The following is a 20,701-nucleotide window of genomic DNA, read 5'->3' as shown; positions in this document are numbered from 1 at the left end:
CAATGGAATGAAATACTTCTTTATCGACCACCTTTATGATTTATAGAACTGAAATGTATTTTGTATGTAGTCTTTGACTGTCAATGTGCTTCTGAATTTGTTTCTGTGTAGACCTCAGTTCGGACCTGTCCCTGTGGTGTTGTCCTAAAGCTGCTGCCACATGTCTTAATAACTTACCTGAGCTCCTGATGTTGGCAGTGCTGCAGCCTCAGCTCTCTGATTGGCTGCCCTGCACTGTTGTCGATGCAGCAAGTTATTTTAATTTCGGACCCTGGAGTTACCATCTTCTCCCCTGCCTGTCATAGGTCTCTGAGGAACACACTATCAGCGCTATTCTCCTCCTGTCAGCCTCTCACACTCATATACAGTACATACACACTCATATATATATACACACACTCATATATATATACACACACACTCATATACAGTACATACACACTCATATATACACACAATTATATATACACACACTCAGATATATACACACATACCCATATACAGTACACAAACACACACACACACACACACACACACACACACACACACACACACACACACACACACACACACACACACACACACACACACACACACACACACACACACACACACACACACACACACACACACCGCCGCGCACGCACGCACGCACGCATGCACGCGGGCGTGCTGTCAAACCTGCTCCTCCTCATCAGCTGTCAGTTCCACTGTCCATCAGGACACACTTTGTAGAATTACTGAGTGCATTAAGTTTGATACACTCCATTGGCAAGGGCAGAATATCCCCAGCAGCTTGGTTAACTAGCCATGCTGTTGGACCCTTCCCAGTTTATGAAAGTAGAGAGACAGCAGGCAGGCAGGTCCACCGGTAGTATCGATCCGCTTTGTAGCTAGAGAGACAGCAGGCAGGCAGGTCCATCGGTAGTATCTATCTGCTTTGTAGCTAGAGAGACAGCAGGCAGGCAGGTCCATCGGTAGTATCTATCTGCTTTGTAGCTAGAGAGACAGCAGGCAGGCAGGGCCATCGGTAGTATCTATCTGCTTTGTAGCTAGAGAGACAGCAGGCAGGCAGGTCCACCGGTAGTATCTATCTGCTTTGTAGCTAGAGAGACAGCAGGCAGGCAGGTCCATCGGTAGTATCTATCTGCTTTGTAGCTAGAGAGACAGCAGGCAGGCAGGTCCACCGGTAGTATCTATCTGATTTGTAGCTAGAGAGACAGCAGGCAGGCAGGTCCACCGGTAGTATCTATCTGCTTTGTAGCTAGAGAGACAGCAGGCAGGCAGGTCCATCGGTAGTATCTATCTGCTTTGTAGCTAGAGAGACAGCAGGCAGGCAGGTCCACCGGTAGTATCTATCTGCTTTGTAGCTAGAGAGACAGCAGGCAGGCAGGTCCACCGGTAGTATCTATCTGCTTTGTAGCTAGAGAGACAGCAGGCAGGCAGGTCCACCGGTAGTATCTATCTGCTTTGTAGCCTTGGGCTGGCCTCAGAGAACAATCGGGGCTGTTCACAACATGATTAATGATGTGTCCAGAGATCAAGTAAAAGCAAATCAACTCTGTAGCTCCTCAGGATGATGTAAGTATGGTTCTACTGTAGATCTGAGGGAGCAGACAAACCTATTGATCTTTAATATTCTGGATTGAACTAATGCTGCAGGGGCAGACATTACACTTTTAACAGACTGTCAACAGAGAAAATATAAGAGGAAAGAAACAAACAGATAGTCAGAAAAAAATTGAAGGTAAGAGTAAGAGAATTAGACAAAAAGACAATAGGCCTCTGAAGGCAGGAGATGGATGAGCTGAGAGAGATGGAAAGAGAGATGGAGAGAAATGAATGGTGTTTAAGGAGTTGAAGAGAGATAGACAGCAGAGGGACACAGAGGAGTGGAGAGCCATGCCAGTCCAGGTCCCTCATCACTCAGTCTTAATAAAGAAGGATGTGTGCCTGGCTACACAGGCTGGCAGGGCCTATAAGGGACACAGGTTAATACTCTCCCACCAGACTGTCATTCTCCAGTAATCACTGCTCCACACAGAACTGAATATGGACCGGACCAGTAACTACACTTCTATAGCTGAATCCAGATAACTACAATTATACAGCCAAAACCTGATCCTCAGTACTCCTCACATACAGTATGTTATAACTTGCAGCTGTATGTCTAAATTCACACAAGCGAAACTTTTGACACATGCAAAAGTTCAAGAGCAAAAGTAGGACAAAAAGACAAGTTGTACAACAAAGTTTCCCTTTCTAGTGGCACTTTACTTTCTCCAGTTTTGTTTCAATCTTCTCTTCTTTGACAATTACATAGGTTAGTGTTCCATCCATGTGTAGGGTGAAGAGGCAGTCACAACTCTATGACTGGTCTCTTGTGACTCCGTCAGTGTCCAGTGAAGAGGGTGACAGTGGTGACAGCCAGACCCTTGCCCCTGTGAGAGAGAGCCAGTCCAGTGTGTTAGCCGGAGGAGCCCTCTCTGCTCTCTGTGGCCCTCAGCCGTGCCTCATTAAAGAGTCAGAAGCCAGGCTACAGAAGGACTGGTCCTATGGTCCTTATCACTAGCTATCTATCTGACTGCAGCCCAGCACACACACAGCAACACACAGAGTAGAGGCCTCGTCAAGCAGGCCTGCAGGGGAGAATAATTCTAATGATTTCAATATGAATCCCTAGCGCGGAGAGCACACAGTGGAGTGTGAAGTCAGACACGACAATCAGAGGTTTGCAACTTTTGGCCTCGCTCTCTCCACTTGTGTGCTTAGACAAAGGGAGAAAAGAGGGAGAGAAAGAGAGAGAGAGAGTAGTCTCCAAGGTGATGCAAGGGAGAGAGAGGGTGGGGGGGGGATAGTATTATATCAGTGGGTAGGAACTGTAGCTGTGTGTGTCTGTTTGTGTTTGACCTCCCTGTATATCTCTCTTTTATGTCTCCCTCATTCTCTCTTTCACAGTCCTTCACAGTGGACTTATTGATTTCATTTTCATATTGTTGGAGGCGTCATCATGAACAGCCTTTCCCTCCTTTCAAACAAGAATTGATCCAGGCTCGGAGAAGCAGCCAATCAAACCGAAGACCATTATCTTTCTGTTGCCGTGGCGTCGACTTGCTATGTGCCACATTGTTTTCAGACATAACAGCACACAATAACAGCACACCTGACTAGTGAATAGCACAGAGCATAGTGGAAAGTTTGTTTCTAATTGAGTCCAACATTGTGTAATGTTTTATAATGGGAGTTTGGTTTCAGGGCCTGAGTATTGTTCAAGGAAAGAGCATACTGCAATCTCAGGACAATTATCCTATCTTTTATAATGGTAGTCTAGAGCAAGGCAAGTCACCATCCGGATCCCTGTGCTTTCTTCCACAGACAAAAACACTGAGGTAAATGTACTGGTTGATTGTTTTCTCCATCACAATACAATATGTTGTATATCTCTGCCTGTTTGGGGTAGATCAATCAAGATATCTCTGAAGTCACTAAGCTCTTCCAACTTGGAACCTGACCGCTTTCTTTGATGCATAACGTGCTTGCACCACAATCACAATGGTAACCTCTTCACCCAGCCACTGATGTCTCCCCTGCCTTTCATGAAAGAGTCTTTTGTTTCTCTGTCTCTATTGCAATTAGCTGGGCCTGTTGGGCTGTGCTGTGCACTACAGTAGCATTACTTTAATGGGAATTATAAGCAATTATTTTTGTTCCATCACTCTCTTTTGTCGCTAGGGATTATTCAAACATTTGTGCTGCATGGCCTTTTGAGATTACATTTACTGGCGAGAGAGTGCTGGTTCTCTGTCTCTCCCTCTTCTCTATCTCTCTCTTTCAGTCTCTCCCGGTCTTTTTCTTTTCTCTCACTTTCTGTTTCTTTCTCTCTCTCAGCAGTTCATTTATTCAGCCTCACCTCAAATGCCCATTAGCTGCTAAGCCCCTTTTTACGACCAGAAAAAGCCAGCTATCTCACGTAGGGTCATCGTAACCACTACTACCATCAAGCTGTCACATACGTTGATGTTTGATGTCGTTACATATTTTATTGTTCACCCGTTTTGTGTAGTTTCTACCACGGTACAGCAAAGTGGTCTAGCCTTAACAGTGATGCATTAAACATGGTCTTGCTCTAGCTATACCCCTTTCCCTCTTTCTCTCTTTCCTTTTCAATCCTCCTACTCTTTTGTTGTTTCGCTGAGTGCTATCGAACAGCACATCTGATCAAGCTGAATCCAAAGCTGCCATTTTGGTCAACACAAGGCTTTCAAACGTCCATCAGTGGAGGGATGGGGGACGGAGGGAGGACACAATGGGCTCCAGCGGCGCTGGCTGACCTTTCCAAAGCCTCTCTCCTCTCGCTTCCCCACTCTCTCTCTTTCTCTCTCTAATAGACCAGATAATAACACAGGTCCATGGCTCACACATTGTGGAGTTGAAAGCCACCTCAAACGCCAAAGAATTGGCACACTTTGGCTTTCTGTAGCGGATTTCACAGAACGCCTGGGCCTGGAGATGGGCTCTGTTTTATCCTGTGGGTGAAAGGCTGTGTGAGGCCCCCAGCTGAGATAAATGTCCGGCCTGCCTGGCCATCTGGGGGGTTCAATTGGCTTTGTTAAACAAAATGGCCAAAACCGAAAACGGCCAGGCTGCCGCTCCACGTCCTCCTGGCCACTTTGGCTCACAGGCCCTCACCTCACAATGCACTCCAATTTCCTCTTTGTACTCTAAAATAATTTCCCCCTTTTAATACAAAAACATTTCCCCCAAAAAAGTTATGTTGGGTTGTTGTTTGTGGCATCCTGACTTCCCCACTCAAGGCCAGGTTGACATGTTATGCTCACTTTCATGTCTAGCTTCAAAGCAATTGATCCCTCTCCTCATGAATGCAATCATCAGAAATAATACATGTAAAGTAGTAAATATTTAATAATAAATGGAAAGTAGGGAAACTAAACCTATTGCTGGTGTAGAGTATAGAGTGGCCTGGGGGCTTTGAAAGGGATGCAGCCAGCATGTTGTGTTGCCATCCGTCAGGAGCTAGGAGAGGCTATCTCTCCACACAGGAAAGCTCTCAGTGAAAACCAGGCACTCGTATCACATCTCAGTAGTTTTTTATTTTTCTTTGCCTGTCTGCCTCCCTCTCTGTGGCAGAGTGGGGGCTATCGCCCGGGAATTCCAATTGCCTGCCAGTCATCAGATAAGACGGATTTCCAATTGAGCTGAGCCTGGGAGAGGGGACCAAGTGCTCAGAGTACGGTCTATGGTCTCCCCATCTCTCCTCCTGACTCTCACTCGGCCTCCTCTATACCCCAAAACTATCTGAGCAGAAAACAAATAGTAGTACCACTGCCATGGAGGAATCAGGCTAGTATAAGTAGCCTGTCAGATGGAATGTTGTCACCAGACGTTTGAGATGTGTTCCTTGCCGTAAAAATGGACTGCTTTCTAAAGTAAATGATTCTCAGTGACATACAGTATACATGCACTTACCATAAATTAAGTAGAAAGTTATAAAATAAATTGCTGGACATGTAATATGTTATTTTTAAGTGATATAGATGAAAGAAAACGAGTAGAATCAACAATAATGCTTGTGTACAATTAAGACACTTATCTTCATTCTCTTTCTTACCAGCTGGGTAGATGGCTCTGTCTGGACACAGAACAGCATCAGACAGATTGACATCACTCCCACAGACACTCAGGTCATAGTTCATATGTATATTCCCCTGTGTGTTGACCTCTTGTCACTGTGGTGATTATATAGAGGCCAGAGGTCCGGGGTCAATGTGCTGCTGTCTGACCCCAGTTGTCAGAGCTACCTGCTGAGGAAACCCTCTTAGCTAATCAAGACTGACCCTACAACAGCTCAGATGCTACTACTGTATACTGTAGCTCCTATTAGAGCTATAGGATAACTTTTTCCATTTCCATTTGTATGTTTGTAAGTGTGAAACAGTATTGTGCTGACTTTGGGTGGAGTGAGTAAATAGAAATCACCTCCGATAAAGTGAAACAAGTACGCACTAGCAGAGCATGTATTCACACTGGGAACTTTTTGGCTAAGCTCTGCAAGTCTTTCTCTCCCTGACATACAAACACTTACTTTCCCTGCAGGTGGAGGTGTCCCTTACGATGTATTCTGATGGGATGTGTTGTGATCTCGGTCGTGACGAGACACGTATTGATTCTGCTGTGTGTCTCGGGGCATGCTTCTCAGTGTGTACTAACCTCGCACTGCTACCTCCAGCTACAGGTCAATATCCCATCCTGGATTTTGCCTGGCTGGCCTGCCAACGCTCCGAGTATTGTTCCACATGGACCTCAATAACATGCCATTATTCCTGCCCCCTCTGCAGCAGCACTCTGCTCTCCATGCCGTGGCCCTGTAGGTCTGTTGAGGATGCTTTCAAAACTCTGGCCAAATTAATAGATGAGAATGCAGGGAGAGTGCTCTTTAAATCACCTGTTCCCAATTTGTGCACCAAATGTATTTATGATGATGTCAAAGCCTACAGTACACTCTAGAAATGCTTTTAAAGACTAGTTAGGCCATCACCTTGATCAAGCTGATAATTATTTATTTAGATGTTCTTTTGTCTCTATTCTTTCTCTCTAAATGAATGGACAAACTGTGGATGTACGGTATGTTGCTTTATTGTTGTCAGAGACGGAAAGGACTTCTGTCAGTAATCTGTGATTACTCTTTATGAAAGTGTCAGTGGTGTTAAGCGGAGCGACACAGGGGACCCCAAGAGCAGACTCAGATGAGGAAACAGGGATGAATGAACCAAAATATTTATTGTTCACACAGAGAGATATGGAGTGCAGATCCGGGGAAGCTTGGATGAGTTGCAGAAAAAACAGATGTGAAGACTGAGGTTGGAGTTGGCTGAGTAGAACAGGGTAAACAGGTCCTGAGGGGAATCCAAGGTAGTGGTGGTGAGTAAAATCCAGAGCAATGTGGTTGGGTGGTGAGATGTGGAACAGGAGACAGGAGACAGGAGTCAGAGAGGTAAACTGCAATGAGAGGATAAACGGTGTCAGGCAGGGAAACAGGCACAGCAGAGTAACAGGATCTTGAATAATCATAAATGGCTAGACTCATGAACTGACTGAGCAGAGATTACGATCTGGCAGAGTGGAAGTGGCAGGACTGAGTATTTGTAGAGGTCTTGATTATGGAACGAGTTGCAGCTGGTAGGGATCTGCTCTGACTCCAGCACATCTGTCTCCAACCACACAATCACACAGAGAGGGAGAGGGAAAGAGAGTGTACAGGGAGAGTAACTGCAGGTCAAGAAGACACCGGATGAACACCAGAGGGAGTAGCAGGAGCAGATGTGACAAGTGGTTACGCCCCACCGAGAGAATCACTGCAATTGTCTTGACCATAGACATCATTGGTGCTGACCTTTGATTGGTGCTGGTTAGAAGGGAGACTCCTCCCCCTACTCACACCTAGTAGTTCCTAAGAGCATCACAGAGGAATGGAAATCATTGTGCTCGCTTCCCCTACAAGAGTCAAGACCCAAGGGGGTCAGGGGCTTGATAGACATTTTGTTAAGAATTGAGCTGAAGTGAGTCTGAAGACGTGTGTGTTGTTGTGTTATGGATTGTGTTAAATTGATCTGACATATGGTTGATTAACGTTGTCCTCTCCTTGTTTTCAGAACCTGCTGGTAAACCATGGATGAAGAGCAATGGAGAACAGCAGTGGAAAATACTAAAACTCATGTCCAGGAATAGTTTTACTGAAGCACAAAAATTGGCAGTTCCAAATGTAGCACTCATTCTTATTTAGGGGCAGCGGGCTGCTTTGGTGTTAGCATCATGTCTTTTATACATTGTTTTAAGCAGACACTATTGTACATTTTTCAGGGTACAATAGATATTTGAAAGAGGACTGACTAACTAAAGGTTTTAAGTTGTATATACAGTACCGGTCAAAAGTTTGGACACACCTACTCATTCAAGGGATTTTCTTTATTTTTACTATTTTCTACATTGTAGGATAATAGTGAAGACATCAAAACTATTGTAACGATCTTCATCTGAGGAACAGGAAAGATCGGATCAAAACGCAGCGTGGTAAGTGTCCATGTTAATTTAATATCACTGAACACGAAATACAAAATAACCAAGTGAAACAACGAAAATTTAAACAGTCCTGAAAGGTGACACAACACAAAACGGGAAACAACTACCCACAAACACCAGGTGGGAACAGGCTACCTAAGTATGGTTCTCAATCAGAGACAATGAAAGACAGCTGCCTCTGATTGGGAACCATACCAGGCCAAACGCATAGAAACCATAGAACAAACCCAACTCCAACTCACGCCCCGACCACACATATGGAATCATGTAGTAACCAAAATAGTGTTAAACAAATCAGAATATATTTGAAATTTGAGATTCTTCAATGTAGCCACCCCTTTGCCTTGTTGATAGCATTACACACTCTTGGCATTCTCTCCACCAGCTTCACTTAGAATGCTTTTCCAACAGTCTTGATGAAGTTCCCACATATGCTGAGCACTTGTTGGCTGCTTTTCCTTCACTCTGCGGTCCAAATCATCCCAAACCATCTCAATTGGGTTGAGGTCGGGTGATTGTGGAGGCCAGGTCATCTGATGCAGCCCTCCATCACTCTCCTTATTGGTCAAATAGTCCTTACACAGCCTGGAGGTGTGTTTGGTCATTGTCCTGTTGAAAAACAAATGATGCGCACACCAGATGGGATGGTGTATTGCTGCAGAATGCTGTGGTAGCCATGCTGGTTATTAAGTGTACTCTGAATTCTAAATAAATCACTGACAGTGTCACCGACAAAACACCCCAACACCATCACACCTCCTCCTCCATGCTTCACGGTGCTTCCCATGCTTCCCAGGAATCCCTGTTCGACAATAAATGTTTGTTTTGTTCGATAAAGTCCATAATTTATGTCCAAATACCTCCTTTTTGTTCGCGGATTTATTTCACAAATCCAGATTCACGAGGCGCAGGCACTTAGTCCAGATGAAAAGTCAAAAAAGTTATATTACAGTTCGTAGAAACATGTCAAACGATCTATAGAATCAATCTTTAGGATGTTTTTAACATAAATCTTCAATAATGTTTCAACCGGACAATTCCTTTGTCTTTAGAAATGAAACAGAACGCAGCTCGCTCTCACGGCCGCGCGCATGACTTAGCTCATGGCATTCTGCCAGACCTCTTCGTCACACAGCTCTTATTCGCTCCCCCTTCACAGTATAAGCCTGAAACAAGGTTCTAAAGACTGTTGACATCTATTGGAAGCCTTTAGGAAGTGCAATCGGACCATCTTGGATGCGCAAAGACTTGAAAACCTACAAACCTCAGATTTCCCATATTTTTGCCATATGAGTTCTGTTATACTCATTCAAACAGTTTTAGAAACTTCAGAGTGTTTTCTATCCAAATCTATATGCATATCTTAGCTTCTGGGCCTGAGAAGCAGGTAGTTTACTCTGGGCACCTTATTCATCCAAGCTACTCAATACTGCCCCCCAGCCGTAAGAAGCTAACACTTTTTTGGTTATTACATGATTCCATATGTGTTTTTTTATAGTGTTGATGTCTTCACTATTATTCTACAATGTAGAAAATAGTAAAGAATAAAGAAAACCCTTGAATGAGTAGGTGTTTCCAAACATTTGACTCGTACTCTATATATACTTTTAAAAATATATTATCAGGCAATCCTGACCATTAATTTATCAGGCTTATATTATATTACTTCCTTGATGTCATTCATTAAATAATATCCATATGCTAATGTATGTCTGATTCTTGGTTTGGCTATAGCTATAGCTGTACTTGTGACTATATCCATCCGCGCATTTTATTTTCTTTGTAAACATAGAAAGAAACACATGTCTTTATAGTAATTCATCCACTTTTCCCTTTTATCCATAAAGAATGCATATAATACCATGAAAGACATGTTGTGTTGTTGGCATGGGGGCAGGAGTGTGGGTAGTAGATAATAACCCTGGTGTCTGTTAGGAGAGACCAGCTCATACAGGTGTTTCAGCTGCCTGGGAGCATGTTATCAAGTCCAGCAGTGATGCTCTGCTCTCTATTCAATTCAAATGAAAAATATCAAGGCAGTTTCATTTTGGTATGAGAGAGATAAGAGGTATGGATAACAAGAAGTGGTGTTACGCCTCACCAGTGGTTTAAACAACTGTGGAAAGTCATACCTCATCCACGGAAGCACCCACCCCCAGTTGGCTGTCATCACAAAGATGAAGTGGTGTTTCCTATTGGCCCAATTCATTTAAGCACAACTAAAACACATGTGCAGTTTGAAGTGACTCAAATCCAAATTTGTTGCATATCCGATTCAAATCAGTTCTTTTTCCTGCAGTCTGAACAGGCAGCTAGCACATGGAATCTGATATTTCAATCCGCATTTCAAACCAGATACAAATCTGATTGTGGCTAGACAAAAAGGGCTCGTTTTGAAAGTTGAATCATCTTATCCTTTGAGGCTTTAAAAGTGTTCTTGAACTATGATATTGAACATTCAAAGCAACTGGGAAACGTCCATGGCAGGCAATGTTGTCCCCTTAGCTTGCTACATCACTTCTGAGTGATAGGAAGCAGGAGCACAACCACCAATCAGCCTACACCACTGTGCACACACACGTCATTACTATGACCACTTGCATAGCCATGTCAGCAAATTACTGCTGTCACACAAATCTGATTTAGCCACTTGTAACCTGATGTTTGGACAGTCAGTATTCCAAAACTTTTGAGGCTTTCAAGTAATATTGCCAGGAATAATACCTCTACACTTATACTGCTGGGAGAGGAGGCTGTGGCTGGGATTGATTTCAGACCAGGGTGCTGTTCATGTCAAGCCGCGGTGACATAATTTGTAACCTGACATGCAGGGGTTGATAGGTCTAGCACAAGATCGGAGCCTCGATTAACTTTCTGCTATGCACCTCTTATGAGGAGCTGTGTGTGCGTTTGTGCGTGTGTGTCTGTCTGTACAGTGCCTGGCAGGATCCCATTTGCCTTTCATAATAAGGCTCTCTCAGTGAGAGTGCTGTGAGAAGTGACAGGGTAGAGGGACCTCACACAACCCTGTAGAGGAGATGGACAGGATCTAAAGGCCACCACAACCTAGTGACAATGGTAGTAGAGGAGTAGAGGACAGCAATACATGGTGGCCTTCAAACAGATCTGTACTGTATTTCTGTAGAAGCAGAAGCTCTACTGCACACAACCATAGGCCAACAGCAATGCCCACACATGAACCCACACAGCAAAGTGCAGCAATATAAAAAATATAACATTCAACGGAGGGGACACCCTAGGCCCGGTCTATTTCCGAGCTCTCTTGGACTCCCCCACATGTGCCCCTGACATTTGGAGAATGATAACCCTTTGGGCAAACAGTGTGGTGGTGGTGGGCTGGCTTCTCAGCGCTGTGTTAGTAGAGGAGCACCATTGGCTAATCCAGTCGTATCGCTGGGGCTCAACTCCGGGGCTGCCAGAATGAGGTGTCCACAGGTTTGATCCGAGCACAGAGGCTAGGCAACACTGGTATATACACACACCCAGCTGACATTTATCCTCAAATACCAGGCTACATAGATCACTCCGGTTCAGTTATTAGCTGCTCTTCTTCCCTCGCTTTGTGTGTAAAGAGGAGAATAATTAGAGCAGTGCAGGTCCGAACGGTCAGATATCAGCTTTATTGCGTTTTTCATTCTGCTCGAGTCATCACAGGGAGGGGCTCAGGTGGCGTAAGTAAGGAACACCATCCCTCATGACCCCCGTGAGCTGGTATACGCACACACCCTCTCAATCAACCAAAACTGGAAGAACTGCTGCTACATACTGTACTTATATGATGTTGTATCATTTAATACTCCCTCTCCTTTCTCAATCTCAACTGATCACACAAAGTATGTTCAAGAGACACATTCTGACTTTGAATGCTGCTTTGAAAGTTGTAATAGACACAGCTTTGATAAAGTGATAAGGGACTGTTTACACGTAAAGGAATTCTAAGAGTAGTCTTTTTTAGAGAGTAATTTCATATGAAAATCAGCTTTACAGTACTGAGAGACCACATAACTGGTCTCAACACATGGAAATTCTGCTTTCTAGGAAACGACTGGCGGGCAAACGTAATAAAAGAAATGTCACGGGATGTGGTCACGTAGATCCACTACTTGAATGCCTTGAGCGATGAGCTTCCAGGTACCAGATTGGAAAATGCTATCCTTGGCATTCAAATGCATCTTCTGTTGATCCCATGTCATACCATTTACCACAGGAGATATTACTACAGACATGTTCCATTCAGCCTGCTGAAAGCCTCCTTTCAAATATGATTGAATTTGATTGAATTCACATACACTATATTTACAAAAGTATGTGGACACCCCTTCAAATTAGTGGATTTGGCTATTTCAGTCACACCTGTTGCTGACAGGTGTATACAATTGAGCACACCGCCATGCAATCTCCATAGACAAACATTCGCAGTAGAATTGCCTTACCGAAGAGCTCAGTGACTTTCAACTTGGCAACATCATAGGATGCCACCTTTCCAACAAGTCAGTTTGTCAAATGTATGCCCTGCTAGAGCTGCCCTGGTCATCTGTAAGGGTTGTTATTGTGAAGTGGAAACGTCTAGGAGCAAAAACAGCTCAGCCGCGAAGTGGTAAACCACTCAAGCTCACATAATGGGACTGCCTAGTGCTATAATGCGTAGCGCGTAAAAATCATCTGTCCTCGGTTGCAATATTCACTACCGAGTTCCAAACTGCTTTTGGAATCAAAGTCAGCACAAGAACTGTTCGTTGGGAGCTTCGTGAAATGGGTTTCCATGGCCGAGCAGCTGCACACAAGCCTAAGATCACCATGCATAATTCCAAGCGACAACTGGTGTGGTGTAAAGCCCCACGCCATTAGACTTTGGAGCGGAGGAAACTTTGGGATGAATAGGAACGCAGACTGAGAGCCAGACTGAGAGCCAGACTGAGAGCCAGACTGAGAGCCAGACTGAGAGCCAGACTGAGAGCCAGGCCTAATCGCCCAACATCAGTGCCCGACCTCACTAATGCTCTTGTGGCTGAATGGAAGCAAGTCTCTGCAGCAATGTTCCAACATCGAGTGGAAAACCTTCCCAGAAGAGTGGAGGCTGTTATAGCAGCAACGGGGGGACCAACTCCTAATTAATGCCCAGGATTTTGGAATGAGATGTTCCACAAGCAGGTGTCCACACACTTTTGGTCATGTAGTGTACTTTTAACACCCACGGATGCATCTCAGGAAGTACAGTTCAGCACTGCGAAGGACGTTTATTTAATATTTTCTATTTTACTTCCCCAGTTGAATAGTCATGCGGTTAAACAAGGGTGTAACAAAGTGTGACTTTTGTGAACATGCTTGTTTATAACAAAGTTATATATAATTCAAGGGCTAAACAAATTAGAGTAATTTGGAAAATGTACTGAATATATTTGATTGAATTTCCTTGCATGCCAACCTGTGATTGTGAAGGAATGGTGTTCGCTGGGGGTGGGGTTTCAGCAGTGTCTCTGCTTGCATTCACAGGTCTACCTAACACCTCCCATCATTCCTCATAACCCGCTGGCTTCACCTCCTCTCTACCTACATTTAGAATCCATTTAGCATCTCATGCCATAGATCCTCACACCTGAAGAGAAGAGGGTGGAATCATGATACATGAAGCTACAGTATGTAAGGCTCAATGTACAAACAATACAGGACAATTACTTTACCCATGCCAGGCAAATGTTATCGACTGAACATGGACCACCAACTGTCTCGAACACCAAGCCACTCTTCCCTCCCGTCGCATGCTGCAGTGTAGCCTAACATCTCTCTCAGTAGTCTCTAAACAGTGGGCCTCCCTCCTCCCAGGCTGCTCCATAAGCCAGCTCACTGGGAGAGCAGTACTCTGACAATGGTCCTTAATTAGAGCGTGCCTCTGTCTGACAGCCTCTATTCTGCTCCAGCATGTCCTGCTCCACACAACAGCTCTACACAATCCCAGCTACCAGCTCCTCCACAGCTGATTCACTGCTAATTCAATCCACTCCCATTTTAACCCCAGTTGTTAATGCATAGCGGAACCTGTCTTATACTAATTGAATCAGACCCGGATAGTCCTCCTCTCCTCGCCCAGCCCTGATCAGGGATTTCTAAGGAAGAAAGGCAGTGATTGGGTTGAGCGCTGACATTGCTATATTGCTAGAATTACAGGAGTTTCTTATAATCGAGGCTATAGAGATATCTTATGACTTGGTATGGTTGTGATACCTCCTACAGGTATGTTCAGCCTGGTCTCATAGAACAGACGTAAGATAGTAAAAGTAAATATGGGACACTCAAATGAGTAGGATATGTTATTTCTGGTATGGTTACATAAGACAGAAGGTTACTTAAGGCAGAAACGAAAGGACAGTGGGTGGGTGGTTTGTTGGGGTGGATGGGTGAACATATAACACGGATGTCTAGCAACCCAAAGGTTGCTTGCTCCAATCTCATCACGGACAACTTTAGCATTTTAGCTCGTTAGATACTTTGCAAATACTTACTACTTTTCAGCTACTTTGCAACTACTTGCCATGTTAGCTAACCTTACCCCTCATCTTAACCCTTTAACCTAGCCTGAACCCTAACCTTAACACAGGGAACGTTAGCCACCTTGCTCCACAACAAGTTCCACAACAAATTGAAATTTGTGACATATCATACTTATTGCAAATTTGTAACATATCATATGAATTGTAATTAGTAACGTATCATATGAAATGGGTGATGGCCATCCACAAATTAATTCATACCATACAGTGGGAGACCAGGTTGGTATGTTGTAGAGGAGTGTGACAATAAAAACTCATAACTGATTTCCGTGTGCTACATGTTGAACTTTGACTCTCAGCCCCATTCCCTCTCTCTCACGTTCTCTTTCTGCATGGTGGGTGGTTGCAATGCCTCCCCTGTCTGCCCTTTGGCGATACAGCACTCACAGCAGGCCTTGGCACTGTGGCGCTGCACACACTCATTACAGTCAGTCACACTCAGAGGCTCTGCTTCTCTCCCTCACACACCACCTCTCTCATACACACCTGACAATACTTCAGGAGGACAACAGGGGGCACTCCACTTTGAAACCTCAGTTTACCTGTAAGCCAATCTCCTCATCTTAACCTGGGCCCTCAACAATTCATAGAATGAGAGTGATAGGGAAGCCAATTTCAATGTGATAGTAATGTTCATAATTACCCTGTGTTTTTAACCAAGTGGGAAGGTGGTATGTACCACATATGACTGGAAACTCTTCCATCATCCCTGAGCTCCAACTTCTCCCACATGTTGACCTCTGACATCACCTACTAAGAAAATGATCTTGATTACAGCATTTTTGGCAGTTAAATTTAATAACAAAACATAATCTATTAAAAGCAATCTATTAACATGTTTTTGAACACTGTAATTAGTTTACAATTACAGCATGATAGCTGTAAATTTAGTTTATGGTTGACGCCGTTTTTCAACAAAGCACGTGAATGTGACCAACTGGTATTTAAATCCAATCAAAATTGCATGTGTCACATGCATCGAATACAATGGGTGTAGACTTCACCATGAAATGCCTGCATACCAGCCCTTCTTAACGATGCAGAGTAAAAAATAAAATACAATACAGTACCAGTCTAAAGTTTGGACACACCTACTCATTCAAGTTTTTTAATATATTTTTTTACTATTTTCTACATTGTAGAATAATAGTGAAGACATCAAAATGATGAAATAACACATATGGAATCATGTAGTAACCAAAAAAGTGTTACACGCTTAAACAGATTCTTCAAAGTAAAAAACAGAAATACCTTATTTACATACGTTTTCAGACCCTTTGCTATAAAATTGAGCTCAGGTGCATCCTGTTTCCAGTGATCATCCTTAAGATGTTTCTACAAATTGATGGATTCCAACTGTGGTAAATTCAATTGATTGGACATGATTTTGAAAGGCACACACCTGTCTATATAAGGTCCCACGGCTGACAGTGCATGTCAGAGCAAAAACCAAGCCATGAGGACGAAGGAATTGTCCGTAGAGCTCGGAGACAGTGTCGAGGCACAGATCTGGGGAAGGGTACCAAAACATTTCTGCAGCATTGGTCCCCAAGAACACAGTGGCCTCTATCATTTAAATGAAAGAAGTTTGGAACCATTAAGACTCTTCCTAGAGCTGGCCGCCCGGCAAAAATGAGCAATAGAGAAGGGCCTTGGTCAGGGAGTTGACCAAGAACCCGATGGTCACTCTGACAGTCCAATCAGGACTCTGTGGTAGAGTAGCCAGATGGAAGCCACTCCCCAGTAAAAGGCACTTGACCTCCTGCTTGGAGTTTGCCAAAAGGCCCCTAAAGGACTCTCAGAACACAAGATTTTGGGGCGAAGGTTCAGATTGGGACAAAGGTTCACCTTCCAACAGGACATAGAGAGAGAGATCAGAGAGATCCTTGAAAAACCTGCTACAGAGCACTCAGGATCTCAGACTGGGGCAAAGGTTCACTTTTCAACAGGACAACGACCCTAAGCACACAGCTTGTAGCATCATACCCAAGAAGACTCAAGGCTGTAATCACTGCCAAAGGCGCTTCAACAAAGTACTGAGTAAAGGGTATGAATACTTATAAATGTGATATTAAACTTTTCTAAACATATCTAAAAACCTGTATTATGTGTATTGTGTTCTTTGTTGTCTATTTTAGAATAAAGCTGTAAAGTAACAAAATGTGGAAATAGTCAAGGAGTATAAATACTTTTCGAATTCGCTGTATATGTTAGTAACACAAGAGGAATTAAATACACAAAAATGAATTAACACTACATGACCAAAAGTATGTGGACACCTGCTCATCGAACATCTCATTCCAAAATCATGGGCATTAATATGGAGTTGGCCCCCCCTTTTTGCTAAAACAGCCTCCGCTCTTCTGGGAAGGCTTTCCACTAGATGTTGGAACATTGCTACTGGGACTTGCTTCCATTCAGCCACAAGAGTATTAGTGAGGTTGGGTACTGATTTTGGGCAATTAGGCCTAGCTCGCAGTCAGCTTTCCAATTCCAATTCAACAATTTCTGTATGGACCTCGCTTTGTGAACAGGGGCATTGTCATGCTGAAATAGGAAAGGGCTTTCCCAGTACCAATCAATGTGCAGGGGTACGAGGTCTTTGAGGTAGATATGTACATAAATGCAGCGTAAAGTGACAAGGCATCAGAATAGAAAATAAGAAGAATCACAACTGGTAATTTCCACCTTGCCATTTGAATAAGAAAACATCAATAGTCACCAGCATGCCCTCATGAAGTGGTTTTATTGTACAGTGTAAGTTGACTGTGTACATTATATGATGACAAATCACACCCAAATGAGTTGTCTGTATATTATTGTCATTACTGTGATTGTCATTCCACTCTTGTACTGGTTATTAATATCATTCTCCTCTGTATGATATTAACTGCCAGCGTGGCTGGTCTTCTTGTCCCTGTCTGTGTAGGCCTGAGAGACAGTGAGTGCATCCTCTTGTCCGGTAGTCCCCAGGGGAAATCGGCTCACAGAACGGAGAGCGTTTTTATCACCTCCTCCATCAGATTAGACAGACGAGTGACATCTATTAGACTGACCTGGTCGCTGCCAAGCTTAGATGTACTGCTAAAGACTTCTCTACCTTGTGATATTACACGTTCAGATAAAAGAGTTCCACATCCCTGTAATGCCATTAGACCTGTGGAATGCGTACAGAGGGAGGAGAGGAGAGGAACGACTGGCCTGTTTAACCCTGACATCAACTTTAGAGAGAGTGCACAATTTAATCCCTCTAGGAAGCAGGATTAGACCACAGTCTTCCTCTTATCGCTCCTCTTTTTTCTCCGGGCCGCATTGTCATTTCCCTTTTCCTCCCTTTCTTTCCCCCATAATGCTCCCTACCAAGTGGCTTTAGTGGTTCATCATTGTGGATTTAGTTTTTCCCTTTGTCGTGATAGTTCCTGTTCCAGCAGCGGGGAGCATGGATTCACTGACACTTACTGAGAGTTGCCACTTCCCACCCCTCTGGTCATGTCTATAAGAGGAAAATGATCCATATTAATACAAGTGATATTTGTTGTTGTTAATTAGTACTGTCTGCCACTACACAAAATTATGCAATTAACTTGTGAAGCTCTTCAGTAACAAAGCGCTTGCACAATTGGCCATATAATCCAGTTATTCATACATTTTTGTGATGTTTTGCTTCATTTTTAACACAAAAACAAGTGGTTACTAGAGGTCATCATGAGAGGAAGAGAAGAGAATGTATGTCAGCAGCTTGTCAAATCAAACTAGATAATGACATGGAGTTCTGCATGGACATGCGAATAGAGGGGGAGGTCTGCTAAGCTAACATATGGAATTGTTTTAGGATGGTCATACCAAGGATCATTTAGCTAATGGATTTTGAATTTTAGGACCCCATAAGGTATAAAACATTTTTTAAAGATTAAACGTTGAATTTGGCCTTTCTGCTATTAGCCCATAGAAACGCATTGAATAACAGCTTCATACATGGATAAACAAATAATAAAAAATAAAGAGTTTGTTCTGATGTGTATGTCCTATATCTGAGCGATATAAGAAAAAGAAGGAAACTATTTATATTTTTTGGGACATGTGTTTAACCCCATATTTTAGCCACTAAACCATCTCCACACAGTGCATTTGGAAAGTATTCAGACTCCTTGACTTTTTCCACATTTTGTTAAATTGCAGCTATATTCTAAAATGGATTAAATTGTTGTTTGTTCTCAATCTACACACAATATCCCATAATGACAAAGAAAAAACAGGTTAAATCAAATCAAATCAAATCACATTTTATTTGTCACATACACATGGTTAGCAGATGTTAATGCGAGTGTAGCGAAATGCTTGTGCTTCTAGTTGCGACAATGCAGTGATAACCAACAAGTAATCCAACTAACAATTCCAAAACTACTGTCTTATACAAGGGGTAGGCAAGAGAATGGTTGTGGACAGGCAAAAGGTCAAAACCTGTTCAGAATCCAGAAGGTACAGAGTGGCAGGCTGGCTCAAGGTCAGGGTAGGCAGAATGGTCCACCGGGCACAGCCAGAAGAGGACTGGCCACCCCTCATAGCCTGGTTCCTCTCTAGCTTTCTACCTAGGTTCTTGCCTTTCTAGGGAGTTTTTCTTAGCCATCGTGCTTCTACACCTGCATTACTTGCTGTTTGGGGTTTTAGGCTGGGTTTCTGTACAGCACTTTGTGACATCAGCTGATGTAAGAAGGGCTTTATAAATACATTTGATTTGAATGGTCAGGCAGGCGAGTACGGAGTCCAGAAAACAGGAAGGGTGGTCTAGCAAAAAGAGAATCGAAGCAAAGACATACAAGACAAACTGGCACAGAGAGACAGGAAACACAGGGATAAATACACCAGGGAAAATAAGTTACACCTCGAGGGGGTGGAGACAATCACAAGGACAGTTGAAACAGATCAGGGTGTGACAGTTTTCAGAATAAATTATGATCGCCAAATACTATAACTATCTGTATTGTTGTCTATCACTTGTTTTCTGTGGTGCAAAAATAATAATAAAATAAGTAAATAAGCATCCACTCCACACTTCATTCTAAACGGCTACTGCTTACAAAATAAAATTTCAACTATAACATTTATGTTTCTTTGCAGGACAATGATTTTCCTGACTTCAAAGACTGCCTGAATTGCCTTGCCTTGCTTTTCCGTTTGGCTGGCAAGTTTGGCTATACAATTATTTCAGATCTACAGGAGTGCACATTTCACAATGTCACGGGCCGTGGCGATACATAGGCACATGAGAATTATTAGAATATGGCAAATATTAGTAAATTATTGCATTCTAAAATATTAGTCAATTATTTATTTCTATCCATGCTGGCTTTCGCGGGCTACCTGAGACACGAAACAGATAGGTGGCAGGGCATATAGGCTGTCACCAATCATTTATTAATGCCCGTGTAACAGTTTTCGTTGGTGGAAGAAGGAGTAGACCAAAAAGCAGCGTGTTAAGTGTTCATGTTGGAAATTTAATCAAAACTGAACACGGGCGGCTCTGGCAGCTCCTGACTGACGGGCGGCTCAGCCTGGTCAGTCAGCCTGGTGCGTGGTGCTGGTCAGTCAGCCAGCCTGGTGCGTGGTGCTGCCAGGGCTGTGCTGGGGAACCGGTGACACCGTGCGTAGGGCAGGTGCCATATAACCCGGGCAGAGGAGACGCACTGGAGACCAGATGCGCTGAGCCTGCTTCATTCCTCTTGGCTCGATGCACACTCTAGCCCGGCCGATACGAGGAGTTGCGATGTAGCGCACCGGGCTATGCGTGCGCACTGGGGACACCGTGCACCTCACCAACACGGGGCCTGCCCGGTCAACCTCTCTCCACGGTAAGCACGTGGAGTTGGCTCAGGTCTCCTACCTGACTTAGCCACACTCCCCGTGTGCCCCCCCAAGACATTTTTGGGGCTGCCTCTCGTCCCTGTTGCGCTGCCGTGCTAACTCCTCATAATGCCACCGCTTTCGTTGGTGGAAGAAGGAGTAGACCAAAACGCTGCGTGGTAAGTGTTCATGTT

The 20,701-nt window shown here is 43.7% G+C and overlaps 1 protein-coding gene across 1 annotated transcript in view; it reads left to right on the top strand.

The window, feature by feature from the left end:
- LOC118359454 (MICOS complex subunit mic25a-like) overlaps positions 1-9,915 on the top strand; it is a 69,503-nt gene extending 59,588 nt beyond the window's left edge. The window contains exon 5 of the mRNA XM_035737972.2: positions 7,671-9,915. Coding sequence (XP_035593865.1) covers positions 7,671-7,694 — 24 coding nt within the window. The 3' untranslated portion in view covers positions 7,695-9,915. The remainder of the gene's footprint in view (positions 1-7,670) is intronic.
- Positions 9,916-20,701: the final 10,786 nt, after the last annotated feature.

Source organism: Oncorhynchus keta, chromosome 27 (assembly GCF_023373465.1).
Source record: "Oncorhynchus keta strain PuntledgeMale-10-30-2019 chromosome 27, Oket_V2, whole genome shotgun sequence".
NCBI lineage: Eukaryota > Metazoa > Chordata > Actinopteri > Salmoniformes > Salmonidae > Oncorhynchus > Oncorhynchus keta.
The sequence above is the reverse complement of the archived record's forward strand: the minus strand, read 5'-3'. Positions and strand labels throughout refer to the sequence as shown.